Source organism: Leuciscus leuciscus, assembly GCF_965113295.1.
Source record: "Leuciscus leuciscus genome assembly, chromosome: 1".
In the NCBI taxonomy this organism is placed as follows: domain Eukaryota; kingdom Metazoa; phylum Chordata; class Actinopteri; order Cypriniformes; family Leuciscidae; genus Leuciscus; species Leuciscus leuciscus.
The window spans coordinates 19,296,753-19,312,702 of record NC_138725.1 but is presented as its reverse complement, the minus strand read 5'-3'; the positions used below and the strand labels follow the sequence as shown (position 1 = coordinate 19,312,702).

General features: G+C 41.5%; 2 protein-coding genes across 3 annotated transcripts in view; one reads left to right on the top strand and one right to left on the bottom strand.

Annotated features, from left to right (window-relative positions):
• Window positions 1-15,950, bottom strand: part of LOC309509052 (uncharacterized protein) — a gene marked incomplete at its 3' end in the record, with an annotated part of 274,663 nt that overhangs the window by 146,169 nt on the left and 112,544 nt on the right. The gene's annotated exons all lie outside the window — the stretch shown is intronic.
• LOC309500942 (uncharacterized protein) overlaps window positions 1-15,950 on the top strand; it is a 240,287-nt gene that overhangs the window by 208,622 nt on the left and 15,715 nt on the right. The window contains exons 2-3 of one of the 2 annotated variants that reach the window (XM_082172778.1): window positions 12,596-12,855; window positions 14,806-15,041. In XM_082172778.1, the coding sequence (XP_082028904.1) occupies window positions 12,798-12,855; window positions 14,806-15,041 (294 nt within the window). In that variant the 5' untranslated portion in view covers window positions 12,596-12,797. Of the gene's footprint in view, window positions 1-11,654; window positions 12,856-14,608; window positions 15,042-15,950 lie in introns of those variants that run through there. The other variant, XM_082172779.1, reaches the window with a different exon arrangement.

Sequence of the window (15,950 nt, the reverse complement as noted above, 5' to 3'; positions counted from 1 at the left end):
GTGACACAATGAATAGTGTTTCCGGGTCGAACCCTCTACTTCCTCGATCTTGTTTCTAGTGAGAATATCAAAAACCATTTAATAGCACTGTTGATTCAAGTCACACATTTAAGCTTTTCAAAAGCTGTAGTGTACATTACAGTCTCCAGTCTAACGGTATCCCAGACTTCAACATTGTACGATTCACAATAGCTGAATAACTAACCATCTGAGATTTCGGAATAGAGATAAAGGTTAGGATCATAATTTTCAGGAATATTACAGCACAATGAGTGTATATTAGCACTGTTTGTTGTTTGTTTTTGGCATCTGATAGAGCTTTTGGACTTGGAAACAGTGACGTCAGATTTAACAAGCTTAACAAAACTTAGCAAGTTAAGTGAAGATCCACATTTTTAATTAGGGGAGTCAAAATGTTAATGTCAATTTTAAAAGATTTTTTTGATTTATTACATGGAACATATGTGTTTCCATGCATTTTGTTGAGATGTCTTTTCTTATATAGCTTATTGTATACACATGGTTGATTGTTCATGTTGCCTATGTATTATACAATTTCTTTGTGTATTCTTTTCATTGATGTTAATCTATTACTAGCTTTTTTTTCCCAAGTGCATTGAACTGTATGTATTAAAATGTATCTAAAATATGTAATAAACAATTCTTATTTTGTATTTGGTTCAGTTTGTTTATTATTATAGAAGTTTATGGTAACCATAGTAACAACATGAAATTAATAAAAAATTTAAATAAAACCCCAAACCTGTTCCCCACAGTGCCTCATATAAGAGTTCCTCAGGAAACCTGTGTGGTTCCTCAGAGAATCGGCCCTTTTTAAAGGGTCCTAGAGGATCTACAGATGGGTCCGGCGGTGTGGCGAAGTGAAGATCCCCAAAAGGTTCCTCCAGGCACCTTTTATTTTTACAGTGTTGGTGCTTGTAGTTTGTTAATAGTTTGACGCAATGGGTTTCAGGCCAGGTATATTGTTTGAGGGCACCTTTATGCTATTGGTGGTTGAGCACTTTTTCATTGATAAACCTCACACTATAATCCACATGTTGCAAGCTTCTGTCTCAATTCTGTGGTAGAGCATGCTGGGTAAAGTTACTGTTGTCCACTGTGTGCACAATATTTTAATTAAGAGAAAATTGATGTAGCCTGGCATAAAGTTAGTGTGGTACTTCGGAGCAACAAAAATTTCAACAAATTTCAAAAAGCTGTTTCTATCCTAGATATAATATAACGTCTAGCTTGTTTCAAGTAACACTTATCTTTGCTGGCATTCATAGGTGACTACTGTAATGGAAAATTTTGATTTTCATTGATTGCAGTATGAATCTCCATTTGCAGTAATACTTTGAAATAATATTATAGCTGACTTGTGTTTCTGAACTAATGTGAACACTGAGACAAAGGGGGAGACAGCTGAAAAGAGAACCTCTGACCCCTTGGGATCAGAGGTGGTCACATTTGGGACTTCTGAGTTTGTAAGAATAAACTCGGCAGAATTAGATCACTAGAAAAACCTTTCCTTCTATAGATAAGAGCCGGCCTGTAAGAGACCTTGGAAAAGATATAAAGGCTCTGTTTTTCTCTTCCTCGTTGTTGCACTTGTTCCACAGACTGTACTTGTGACTTCTGTGTGGCAACTGGGCCTTCTTGCAAGAATAAAATACTTTTTAATGATCATTTGAATTTCAGAGTGTCTCTTACGCAGTGATGAGTGTTTAATGAATTTTTGCCACAACACTACCAGTCCCGCAGACGGAGAGGCCCAGCTGTCTCTCCCCATCACTCCAAGGATCATCATGCTCTGCAAGTTTTACATTCAATGTTAACAAATCCTTTAAATGTATAAGCACAAGCAAATAAAGTCTAGTCTGGAAAACACTAGTGAATGCAGTTTGTGTCGTGTCATTCACCAGTCAGGAACAGCACAGTCACTTCAAAAACTGAAGTTATGTGGAGTACTCTCTCATCCTTAGTAGCCACCTCTGATGTCGTTATTGCTATTTCAGATCGCTTGCTATGTGGATTGCTATTTACAATCATTTATGTGGAGCAAATCTTTTAGAGAATGTATTGTTATGAAATATAATTTTTGTGATGACTCTTGTCTTTACTATGGAGAGACAATCCTGACTGCAAACAAATGGATGCTGTGGATTGAGGGGAGGGTCGTAATCCCACCTGGTGTTCACATGACTGACTTCACCACTGCCTTCCGCTCTCCTCGCCTGTTACTGTGTATTCAACCTAGAGTATCAGGTGGAAGCCAGCACAACACTGGAGTTTGTTCAGAGGTATTTATTATCTTAAACTGTTTGATTGAAAGAACGATTGAAATGTAAAAGCAAATTGACAATTGAAAAGCTGTTTAAAACCACTTTCTTCCTTTAAAATGTTGCAATATTTGAGTGTCTAAATGTTGAAGCCTCCTTACAACTTGAATGCTTTAGAGAACAGAAGGGCTGTTGGGCCGAGGGCATGTACACACTATATTCCTTTTCACATAAAAACGAATAAAAGGGATTGGAACTGAAAATCGTATTTAGTATGTAAATAATTCAAATTCTTTACTTAACCATTTGTAAGTGATGGCGATTCATGTCCAGAGGAGATGGGGGAGAAATACTGGAAATACCGTGTTCAGCTCTTAAAGTGTCAGTTCTTCCAGAGGCCAGTTGCTTAGTTCAGTTCAGTTTGCTCTCCTTTGTCTACGAGCTTGTTTTTGCATTACAAAGTCGGGTTGAGAGAGAGAAACAGGTTGCGGATTGTTTTAATTATATATTTTTTTAATGCAGTTTGTCTCTAAATGTTCTTTTATCTAAATAGATACTTCTTGTAATCCGACTCATGATGAATTTCATTATTTTGATCTGTAAACTTTTAATTGTTAAACCTTCTATGCAATATTACATCTGTGGTGTTACTTCAAAACATATCTGCAATGTCTTTGCTTCAGAGCCATTTAAATCTTATTGTTGAATGTTTTTAGACTGTAAAGTGGGTTTAATTGTTGTAGGCCTATGTTGAACAATTAAACATTTCTTTTAAAAATGAAATTTAAATGATCAATGAAACTGAGTCCTTAAAGTAATTTATTTATTTATTAATTATTACTTAAGTTGCATATATCTCTGATCATTTTAGAACGAACCAAAATTTGACTTCAAATAGCCTATTGTAAACACCATAGACATTGTAAAGAGACTTGATATTTATGTTCGGGGTAACGGGGATCAGCCAATCAGCGCTTTCGTTTTGAGTTAGTAGTGAGAGTGACCACGGGCAGCACATCGTAGATATTTCTGAAGTGCATAGTTGTCGTCTGTGTCGTTATCTGTGCATGTGTGCGTTCAGAGACATGTGAGTACCCTAGTGTAAATGTTTACAAATGTGTATTTTGGTGCCTTAGGTTTTTTTATGAGTGTTGTCTATTCTGGGAGACTCAGTTGAAATGCTGAATGTTAGCATAAAGTTCGCTAGCATTATACCTAGTAGCCTATTGTGTGTAGGCTACTCACCTGACATTGTATAGTTATAATCGGAGTGACAATGGTTGTGTAATAGAGAACTATGTTTTTTGGGTTGCTGAACTGAGACCCAGCAGTAAAAGGCTGTTGTGTGTTATCTGGTATATTATTTGGTTATTTGATATAAGCAGCTAAAGTTACTTGAAGGGAAAGTTTTACTAAATAACATTTATTTGCTTTACTTATTGCATCATGTCACTGTCAGCACTGTCGTTTACTTGATATTTTTCTTTGTATTGTTTATTGTAGAACCACACATACTGTACACTCAGGAAGACAGATAATCATCTGCTGGCTGTCAATAAATCCATTGAAGAGCATTAGAGCATTCGATTGCATTCTTACCGATGCACCACAGTGGTCACCTATTCTCAACTAGCTACAGTTACAGTCCTAGCTATCAAGTCACCATTACAGACATAAGTAGTTGTTTCACCAGTGTTTGATTAAAATTATTTAAAATAATCAATGTTATAGATATAGAATTACAATTATACTTATAATACTGAGACCCAGCAGTAAATGGCTGTTGTTTAATTTAATAAGGAGCTAATGTGTGTTATCTGATATATTATTTGGTTATTTGATATAAGCAGCTAAAGTTACTTGAAGGGAAAGTTGTTCTAATTAGCATTTATTAGCTTTACTTATTGCATAATGTCAGCACTGTCGTTTAATGCTGATATTTTTCTTTGTATTGTTTATTGTAGAACCACACATACTGTACACTCATGAAGACAGATAATCATCTGCTGTTGTCAATAAATCCATTGAAGAGCATTAGAGCATTCGATTGCATTCTTACCGATGCACCACAGCGGTCACCTATTCTCAACTACAGTTACAGTCCTAGCTATCAAGTCACCATTACAGACATAAGTGGTTGGTTCACCAGTGTTTGATTAAAATGATTTAAAATAATCAAAATGTTATTAAGCTGCAATTTTAATAATATATATAGAATATTAAACTAATTTTAAATGCATAGCAATGATTATTAAAGGAAAAGAGACTGCTAAATGCTTTACATTGAGCCTATAATGAGCCACGTGAGACATTAAATCAATACTAATAAATATGAATAGTGTTTTACTCTTGGAACAATAGTGCTTTGTGGTGATCTTTATCTGATCATTTTCAGTTTCTGCACATATAAAATGTTATTATTTTAATGACTAGGCCTACTTTGAGAAAACCACTTTTATGATCCCAGACTAGGGTATCGAGAACTGGTTCCATTTTAGAACCAGTAACAAATTTCCAAAAACCGGGGATTCGATAAGACGCACGCATTACGATTCCTCTTATCGATTCCTGACTTTGGGACAGTTGCAAATTCGTTATTTCAAATGTAACCAACCTTTTTCTGTAACAACGAAAGCTCGGCCGAACAGCTGATCATAGCTGAACAGGGCGGGTTTTTATTTCTCATCTCCATAAATATATCTAGTAGCCTAGTAAAGCTAGTGCAAGGGCTATAAATCAATTCATTCTTTGCTGATACTTCCTCGTCGTCATCATGGAGAGCGCAGTTCATAGCAACGACAGACGCCACAGTAGCGCAAGCGTTTGTGGAAAGAAGGAGAAAGCAGCACAGCCGTGCTTTTCCATGCATTTGTATATGTGAACGGTCCCTAATTCAGGAATCTATGTGGCTTAAAATAATTTGTGTTCTGTTTTAAATGGAGATCACGATTACATACATCAGACAACTAGCCTACTCAGAATAGCATAGTCTATTTTTTTTTTAAACTCGTTTGAATCATTAATTCAAACACTAATTAATTCAGTGTCTCATAAATCAGGGCTCTACACTTACTTTTTGAACAAGGAGCACTGGTGCGCCTAAATAAAAAAATGTAGGAGCACAGACAAATATTTGGGGGCACAGTCATTTTTGTTGTATAAGTTTATCATTATAGTTTTATTATTAGAATTATTAAACAATTAAATTTACAATGCTCATTGTAAGGTTAAGAACATCAGACTAAAACTTTCAAACAAAAGATTTTCATTTAATTCTATTTTATCGTCATGTAGATTTCATTTATCATTGTATGTAGGCCCTATGTATGTTTTACAATTTATCTGAAATGAAGATCATGTCTGAGTCACTTGGCCAAGCTTTGTAGCCTGGTCGCCTTGACCGCTTTCCAGCAGACAGCCAATTTTCAGCACATTTTGTAGGATCAAACAGTTCCAGTGAGGGCCCCTCTGCCCTATAAAATCCGTTTTATTTTTTCCCAAATTCCGTTTTTTCCGTTTTAATTTTTGGGAATTCAGTTTTTTTTTTTTTTACCCTTTACTGTAATTTTAGTCGTAAAAAGAGCGTTTTTAATGTTAATGATTAAAATTAATGTACACAAATAAAATAGGAATGACCCTAAATTTATTGAGGTAACACACAATTCTCATTTTAAGAGGTGTTAAATGTGGTTTGGTTTGTTTACATTAGTGAATGTATTAGGCTAACTAACATGAACCACGAGCAAAACATTTGTTACTGTATTTATTAATCTTTGTTAATCTTAATTAACCCTAACTCTGTATTTTTATTATGTTACTTCACACAGTGCATTAAGCTAACTAATGTTAACAAATACAACTTTTCATTTAAATAATGTAGGCTACTAAATGGTGAAATTAACATTAATAAAGATTAATAAATGCTGTAGAAGTGCAGTTTATTAATAGTTAATGTTAACTGATCTAGTTAACTAGAGTTTAATAAATGGAACCTTATTGTAAAGTGTTTCCGATTTTGTTATACACCGAACCGATTCAGTGTTGCAGATCAGTTGTTTAAACCATTCATTAAAGTGAATCGGTTCAAATGAGTCATTCGTTCGCGAATCGGACGTATCATTAGCAGGCAGTTTTTGTCATGATGAATCAAGGCGACGGAAGCAGAATGCAAGTAACTCAGGTTTATTGAAGAAATAACAAGTGAAAGTCCGATGATGTAACAGGTGAAAGTCCGATGATGAGAGAGACGCTGGTGACACAGGGACTGGATGGTCAGCGAGGTCCGTGGTGAAGTGCCGTAACCGTGAAACCCAAGTGAAGACGATATCCGAAGAACAGAGAACAGGAACTGGAACAGGAAACGGGAACGTCGACAATACTGGGATCACAAACGGGAGACATCAACCAACGATCTGACAATGAGAGAATAATGCGGTGAGGTTTTATAGGAGACTGAATGAGCTGCAGCTGGGGTGATGAATGAGATCAGCTGGATCGCTGATCCTCCGGAATGAGTGCCACGCCCACTCACACACACACACACACAGAACAACAGTTACACGAGACACGAAGGAAACAATGAATTTATGAACCGTGACAGTACCCCCTCCCCTAAGAACGCCTCCTGGCGTCCCTAGGCTCCCTTACCTGTTGATTGTAATCATCAATAAGGGAGTGATCCAGAATGTCTCTGGCAGGTACCCAACTTCTCGCCTCCGGACCGTAACCTTCCCAGTCCACCAAGTACTGGAATCCGCGTCCCCTCCGCCTCTTGTCCAGAATACGATCTACCGAATAGGTTGGTTCCCCGTCTACGAGACGCGGCGGTGGGGGAACCGGGGCTGGCGGATTAATACGGGAAAAAAACACGGGTTTAATTTTGGATACATGAAACATGGGGTGAATCCTCCTGTACACTGGAGGGAGGTTGAGACGGACTGCCACCGGACTAATGATCTTGGTGACAGTAAACGGGCCGATAAATTTAGGAGCAAGTTTATTAGAAACGGAGCGGAGCGGAATATCCTTAGTAGAAAGCCACACTTTTTGACCAACGACGTATACGGGAGGCCTAGACCGGTGGCGATCGGCTTTGGCCTTGGTGCGCGCTCCCGCCTGGAGTAGAGTCTCACGGGCTCTAGTCCAGGTGCGACGACACCTCTGGACAAATGCGTGGGCAGAGGGAACCGCGACTTCGGATTCCAGACTAGGAAATATAGGTGGCTGGTAACCTACACTACACTCAAACGGAGATAGGCCCGTAGATGACACTGGTAACGTATTGTGTGCGTACTCCACCATAGACAAATGCTGACTCCACGAGGAAGGATTCTTGGAAACCAAACATCGCAACGTTCTCTCCAAATCTTGGTTGGCTCTCTCAGTTTGTCCATTGCTCTGGGGATGAAACCCTGAGGACAGACTTACAGTCGCCCCTAACAATCTACAAAACTCTCGCCAAAATTTGGACACAAATTGGGGTCCCCTGTCGGAAACCACGTCTGTCGGGAGGCCATGTAAGCGAAAGACGTGATCAACGACGACCAACGCTGTCTCCTTGGCTGTGGGTAATTTGGGCAAGGGGATGAAATGGGTCGCCTTCGAGAACCGGTCCACCACAGTCAAAACTACCGTGTTACCCCGAGAGGGTGGGAGGGCGGTGATAAAATCTAGCGAAATATGGGACCAGGGTCTCGAAGGGACAGGCAGCGGTTGGAGTAACCCATCTGGGGAGCGATTGGAAGTCTTACCAGTGGCGCAAACTGAGCAAGCCAAAACAAAACTGTGAACATCACGAGCCATGAGAGGCCACCAGAATCGTTGCTTGACCAAAAACTTGGTTCGATTAACTCCTGGATGGCAAGCCACATTGGAACAATGCCCCCACTGAATAACGTCGGACCGTAATCCCTCCGGTACAAATAAGCGGTTCGGTGGGCAACCGACCGGGGGCGTTACCCCTTCTAAGGCTCTCTTGACCTTCGATTCGACCTCCCATACGAGTGTGGAGACAAATAGATTCTCGGGTAAAATGCACTCGGGAGTAGACGGGCGTTCGGAACGATCAAAAATACGCGATAAAGAATCGGGTTTGATGTTTTTGGAACCCGGGCGGTACGAGAGTGTAAAGTCAAAACGTCCGAAAAAAAGTGCCCACCGAGCCTGCCTGGAGTTCAATCTTTTGGCAGTTCTAATGTATTCCAAATTCTTATGGTCTGTCCAAACGATAAAAGGTACCCCCGACCCTTCTAACCAGTGACGCCATTCTTCCAATGCTAACTTGACCGCCAACAATTCTCTGTTACCAATGTCATAATTGCATTCGGCAGGAGACAAACGATGGGACAAAAACGCGCACGGGTGCATTTTATCGTCTGAGGGAGAACGCTGAGAGATCACTGCACCTACCCCCACCTCTGACGCATCAACCTCCACCACGAACTGACGTGATGGATCAGGGGTAATCAAGATGGGAGCCGAAACAAAGCGACTTTTGAGTTTGGCAAACGCAGCCTTAGCTGCGTCTGACCACCTGAACGTAGTTCTGGGGGAGGTCAAGGCAGTCAGAGGCGAGGCTAGTTGGCTGAAATTGCGAATGAACCGCCGGTAGAAATTGGCGAACCCCAGAAACCGCTGTAGGGCCTTACGGGAATCTGGAGTTGGCCATTCCACCACAGCCTTAACCTTCTCCGGATCCATCCGAATTCCCTCAGCCGACACAATGTACCCTAGAAAAGAAACAGACTGTGCATGAAAATCGCATTTCTCCGCCTTGACAAAAAGCCCATTCTCTAACAACCTCTGGAGCACTCGTCGGACGTGCTGCACGTGTTCCTGGAGAGAAGACGAAAAAATCAATATGTCATCCAGGTAGACATATAGAAACTGGTCGACCATATCTCGCAGCACGTCATTGACGAGTGCTTGGAAGACTGCTGGGGAGTTGGACAGCCCGAAGGGCATGACCAAGTATTCAAAGTGCCCCCTGGGGGTGTTAAAAGCAGTCTTCCACTCATCCCCCTTCCTGATGCGGACCAAATGATAAGCATTACGTAAGTCCAATTTAGTGAAGACGGACGCTCCCTGCAACCTCTCGAAGGCTGAAGACATCAACGGCAAAGGATAAGTATTCTTTACCGTGATGTTGTTCAGCCCTCGGTAATCAATACAAGGTCGCAGAGAACCGTCCTTCTTCCCCACAAAAAAGAACCCCGCCCCCGCAGGAGATGAGGAAGGCTGGATGAACCCGGATGCCAGAGAATCAGAAATATATTTCTCCATGGCCCCCCTCTCTGGAACAGAAAGCGAATATAACTTGCCCTTAGGCGGAGCTTTACCTGGCAGTAAGTCTATTGCACAGTCATAGGGACGATGCGGAGGAAGAGAAGCAGCCCGAGACTTACTGAACACTTCCTTCAGGTCCAGGTACTCCGTGGGCACGTTAGATAAATCCCCTGTCTCCTCCTGAAACACAGAGACAGAAACAGACGGACAAGCAGAGACAAGACAAGACTCATGACACTTAGTACTCCATTCCAACACCGTGCGCTGCTGCCAGTCTATCTTGGGATTATGTTTGATGAGCCAGGGATGTCCTAAAACTATGGGTGCAAGAGGGGAGTCCAGAATGTAAAATGATAGGGTCTCAATGTGGTTGCCAGATGTGATGAGCGTGACGGGTCCGGTGGTGTGTGAAATGTTGGGTAGATCTTGACCATTGAGTGCGCGGACTTCTATCTTGCGGGTGAGTGGTAATAAGGGGACTTGAAACTTGTGAGCAAACGTGCAGTCCATAAAATTGCCTTCTGCCCCTGAATCCACCAGTGCTTGTCCGTCGTGCTCGTGAGCTGACCACCTCAGTCTTACTGGGAGGAGCGTAGATGTTGGTGAGGTCTTCTCGGCGGAGATCCCACCCGACAGTAGCCTCAGAATTACTGTCGGGCTTGCCCTTTTACCGGACAACCGAACGCAAAGTGACCAGCTGCTCCACAGTAAAGACAAAGTCCTTGGGACCTCCGCCTTTCCTTCTCCTCCCGAGTAAGCCGAGCCCGCCCAACCTGCATGGGCTCGTGATCGTAGACGGGGCTGACCGCATCCCCGCCGCTGGACCGTGGAAGCTCTGCTCCTTCCGCCATTCGACCAGGCAATCTTCTCCGCTCCACACGGGATAAACGAGCGTCTACTCGAAGTGCCAGTTCTATAAGTCCGTTTAGAGACCTGGGCAGGTCCAGGGCGTAGATCTCCTTTTGGATGCGGTCAGCCAGCCCATGCAGGAACATGTCCCACTGCGCCTCCTCGTTCCAATGACACTCTACCGCCAAAGTACGAAACTCAATAGAATAGTCAGAAACTGACCTCTCTCCTTGTCTTAGCTCAGCTAAGATGCGGGCCGCCTCTCTCCCGGTGCTGGCGCGGTCGAAGACCCTCTTCATTTCGGCGGAGAGTGTCTGGAACGAGGTGCAGCATGGGTCTTGATTCTCCCACACCGCCGTTCCCCAGAGTGCTGCCTTCCCAGTCAGGAGAGTCAAAACGAAAGCCACCTTGGCCGACTCATTGGCGAAGGTTCTCGGCTGCAGGGAAAAATGCATCGAGCAGCGAGTCAAAAACGCTCTGCAAAAGCTTGGCTCACCTGCATATGCCTCAGGTATAGGAAGGCGCGGCTCCGACTGGGAGGTGTTCTCCGGTGGTGTGGGGGGAACGGGCGGTGTGGGTGGCGCAGTGGGATTACGCAAGGTCTGAAGTTGCTGGGTGAGCTCGGACACCTGTGTCACCAGCGCTTGAACTGCCCGAGCTGTGTCGTTGAGGTTTTTCTCTTGGTGATCCATGCGTTGTATACTGGTGCTGACAAAGGTTTCCAGAGATGAAGGATCACTTGCTGCTTCCATAACGTGGTCAGATCGTTCTGTCATGATGAATCAAGGCGACGGAAGCAGAATGCAAGTAACTCAGGTTTATTGAAGAAATAACAAGTGAAAGTCCGATGATGTAACAGGTGAAAGTCCGATGATGAGAGAGACGCTGGTGACACAGGGACTGGATGGTCAGCGAGGTCCGTGGTGAAGTGCCGTAACCGTGAAACCCAAGTGAAGACGATATCCGAAGAACAGAGAACAGGAACTGGAACAGGAAACGGGAACGTCGACAATACTGGGATCACAAACGGGAGACATCAACCAACGATCTGACAATGAGAGAATAATGCGGTGAGGTTTTATAGGAGACTGAATGAGCTGCAGCTGGGGTGATGAATGAGATCAGCTGGATCGCTGATCCTCCGGAATGAGTGCCACGCCCACTCACACACACACACACACAGAACAACAGTTACACGAGACACGAAGGAAACAATGAATTTATGAACCGTGACAGTTTTAGGACATCGCACAAGATTTGTCAACACAGAAAACATTTCATCATTGGATAGGTTTTGTTTAGTTTATTGAAAGTGTTTTTTATGTCAGCTGAATGGGCGGAACGCTTTTCAGAGAAGAAGGAAAGGTAAAAAAGTGTTTTTTTTTTTTTTTTTTGCACAATTCACACCCAGTGTTAGCCTAATTCAGGAAAATAATATCCGAATGCTCAACGTGAAACTTCGTTCTTCCGATCTTTTACCATTGTGTCAATTCTCAACTGATTTATATTAATAAGCGCGAGGGAGTGAGAGAGAGCAAGACAGTTTGAAGACGCGCGCGCGACCGGGCCTCTCTCTCTGCTCGTTCTGTCAGTAATATGCGATTTTCCTCAGACATAGGCTACGTTTTTCTCCCACACAAAAACAGAATTTTATTCCAAATATGTAAAATTCCGCGAAATTCCGCGTTGACACTATTCCGCGTTAATTTGGCAATTCCGCGATTCCGTCCGCGATTCCGTGATTAAGTTCAATTTCCAAAAGATGATTTTTTCATTCCTCTTTTTAGTCAACTTTAGCATGGGTGTCTAAACGTATGCATAGCACTGTATTTCTCACAGGGTTATTCACTTAAGTTTGTGTTTCTGGTGTCCCACTTTCACATGCGTATGAATGGAAGTTAGTGGAAGGAAAAGTCTAGTGTGAACGGCCATTAATAATTCAAAACGTTTTTAGTAAAATAAATATCAATCTCAAAATCTCAAAGTATGGCAACAATGGGATTTGTCCCTGGATTCAGATTTGATAATGTTTAAAAAAAAAAAATTAGAAGGTAAATTTACCTCATTCAAGGAAAGTTTCAAGGACATATAATCAATTTATAAAAATGCATTCTGCAAATGATCATAATAGCCATTTGTTGCATAGAAGTGTCAACTGATATATTTTAGATTTTGAGCAGATCAGTGAAGCTCCTCCCACACCAATTGCATCATCAACGAAGCTCCTCCCTCATCAGTCACATGGTCAGTGAAGCTCCTCCCACATCAATTCTCCAATAAATGCTGTAAATTCCCATCAGCTACAAGTGAAGACGAGCATCAGAGCATCAGGAAGAGCTGAAATCTGCAAAGACTGAGTTTATTAAAGAGGACAGTGAGAACATGAGTGATCCAGAACCCTGCAGAATGAAACACACTGAAGATCCTGAAGAACAAAGAGGTTGGTGTTTATTCTTCATTCATTCATGATGCTGAAGAACATTCATGTTAGAAACATTCAAGCACTTCATCACTTTTAGATAAACAGTTAAAGGGGTTAGTTCACCCAAAAATGAAAATTCTGTCAGTAATTACTCACCCTCAAGTTGTTTCAACCCTGTAAGACCTTCGTTCATCTTCGTTATTAAAGAGATCGTTAATATAGTCCAAGTGACTACAGTGGCTCAATCTTAAAGGAGAACTCGGCAACTCTAGTGAACTCTAGGCACTTCTTCGCTGATTTTCCCTTTTGTTGTCGCATGTTTTCCCCACGAGCTCCCCCTACAGCTGTGGGGGGGCGTGCGTATATTTCACAACACGGTCGTAAAAAACTCACTTGCGGCGGCCTCCTCCCCCTCTCTACCGCTGCTCATGTGCGTTTGTTTTGATCGGAGCAAGCCAACTGTATCGTGTGGAGCTATGTCTACTGAGGTGGGTAATCTGGTAATACATCATACATGCGTGTGTGTTTATGTCGAATTGCCGTAAAGCAATTCGTGTTTCGCGCTCGTTCTCGCTTCTCACGAGACTTCCAATTTCTATCTTGCCGGGACGGTAGTCCCCAAGTGGCAAGGTTGGTTTTCCGCCTGGGAACGCTGGGGGGAGTGGGGAAAGTCACCAATATCACCAGAACAGGTTGTTTAACCATCCAAATGATTTCTAGACAGTTTTATTAAGTTAAAAAAAGTTACCAAGGTCTCCTTTAAATTTATCAAGCGACGAGAATACTTTTTGTGCGCAAAAACAAAACAAAAATAACGACTTTATTCCACTATTCATTTCCTTCTCACTGGGCCTCGAGTTGGTTCACTAGGGTTTTAGCACTTCTGTGTTGTACGTCACACGTAGGCTCACTATTGGCCAACGCTGGCCATGTGTGTAATGCGTGTGACGTGCAACACAGACGCGCTGCGCAAAAACAATAGTGAACCAACTCGAGGCCCAGAGAGAAGGAAATGAATAGTGGAAGTCATTATTTTTGTGTTTTTTGCGCACAAAAAGTATTCTCGTCGCTTGATAAACTGCACAAAAACACTAGTGAACCAATAAGTCACTTGTAGTCACTTGGACTATATTAACGATCTCTTTAATAACTTTTCTGGGCCAGCCAGTTTCAGTCACATAGAAGCCTATGGAGGAGTGATCCAGCTCCCAGATTTAATCAGAAATATCTTAATTTGTGTTCCGAAGATGAACGAAGGTCTTACGGGGTTGAAACAACATGAGGGTGAGTAATTACTGACAGAATTTTCATTTTTGGGTGAACTATCCCTTTAAACTATGAAACGGTACAGAATGTTCCGGGTTTTTCTTCAACAAATGTTCAGTAAAGGGAGGTTTGAGACATTTTTATATTGATTATCAACATCAGATCAAGCTAATACTAATTTAACTGCTTTATTTTACTTTTTTTATCTAGTTCCCAATTTGCAACAACATTAGCAGAATTCTAGAAGATTCTTCTTACAGTAACGTTGATAACAGCGTTGATGAATCAGCACTGAGTGTGTCAGATAAATTTACCTCATCATGGAAAGTTTCAAGGACAAATAATCAATTTATAAAAAGGCATCAAATTATCATAATATTTTATAACAGTTCTACTTTCTACTATTACTTTAAGGCTCACTTTCATGTCCTTTCACTTTATATTTCTCAATGAATTACTTGGATGTACTGAAATTTTTATTTAATACATTTTTCTTTCATGTCAGACCTGATGGAAGAGAGTGAGGAGAGAGAAGAACTGAGTGAAGTGAAGGAGGAGAGTGAAGAACTGAGTGAAATGAAGGAGGAGAGAGAAGAACTGAGTGAAGTGAAGGAGGAGAGTGAAGAACTGAGTGAAGTGAAGGAGGAGAGTGAAGAACTGAGTGGAGTGGAGGAGGAGAGTGAAGAACTGAGTGAAGTGAAGAACTGAGTGAAGTGAAGGAGGAGAGTGAAGAACTGAGTGAAGTGAAGGAGGAGAGAGAAGAACTGAGTGAAGTGAAGGAGGAACATCATGTCCAACCTGGAGAAAAACCTTTGAGTCGCTCAAAGACTAAAAAGACATTTTTAAAGAAAAGAAGAGCCAAGAAATCTTTCACCTGCACTCAGTGTGGAAAGAGTTACACATCCAAACAAAGTCTTAAACTTCACATGAGGATCCACTAGGGCTGGGCGATAAAACGATAACGATATGTATCGCGATAGACACGTAATCAATATCAATAAAAAATGCGTTCGATAAAACGTTCGATAATTATTTATTTATTTTTTTCGTTGGAAGAAACCAGCAAAGCAAGTTTGATTGCATGAACAAAGGCACTCACTCTCTAGTAACTAGATAAAACAGAAAAAGTCAGCTCGCCTGACTTAAAGTCTGACCGTAGTCAGACCAATGTCGTCTGCAGATTATGCAAGACCGTCGTCAGTTTTTCTGTTATTCGCGTGCTTATGCGCTGTTTTAGCTAGTTTCTCAGCGCATACATGTGAAGCTCACATGCACTAAAAGCCTGTCTACCAGCGCCTGAATACTAAGTTATCTTTCGAGTCTTATTTTGCTAATACTGTTATACACACAAGGTTTACATAAACTAGTCGGATATGTCTAAAGTGAAAGCAAACTTGAGAAAATTGAGAGAAAATCTGCTTGTCAAATGCGTGTATAATAGACGCGTCGCGCGCAGCTCTTAAGAGACAGTAGTAATAGTAAACACGCTGCCGCTTGTCCTTAAAGGGATAGTTCACCCAAAAATAAAAATTATCTCATTATTTACGCACTCTAATGTTGTTCCAAACCTGTATTAATTGCCTTCTAATATTTTCTAATATTAATATTTTGAAGAATGTGGGTATCCAAACAGTAGCTGGTCCCCATTGACTTCCATAGGAGGAAAAATATACTATGGAAGTCACTGGGGTACATCAACTGTTTGGTTACCCACATTCTTCCAAATAACTTTTATTTTCAACAGAAGAAAGAAACTTATTCGAGTTTAAAACAACGTGAGAGTGTAAATTATGAAAATTAGAATTTTTAGGAGAACTATCCCTTTAATGTTAATAAAACAACAAAAT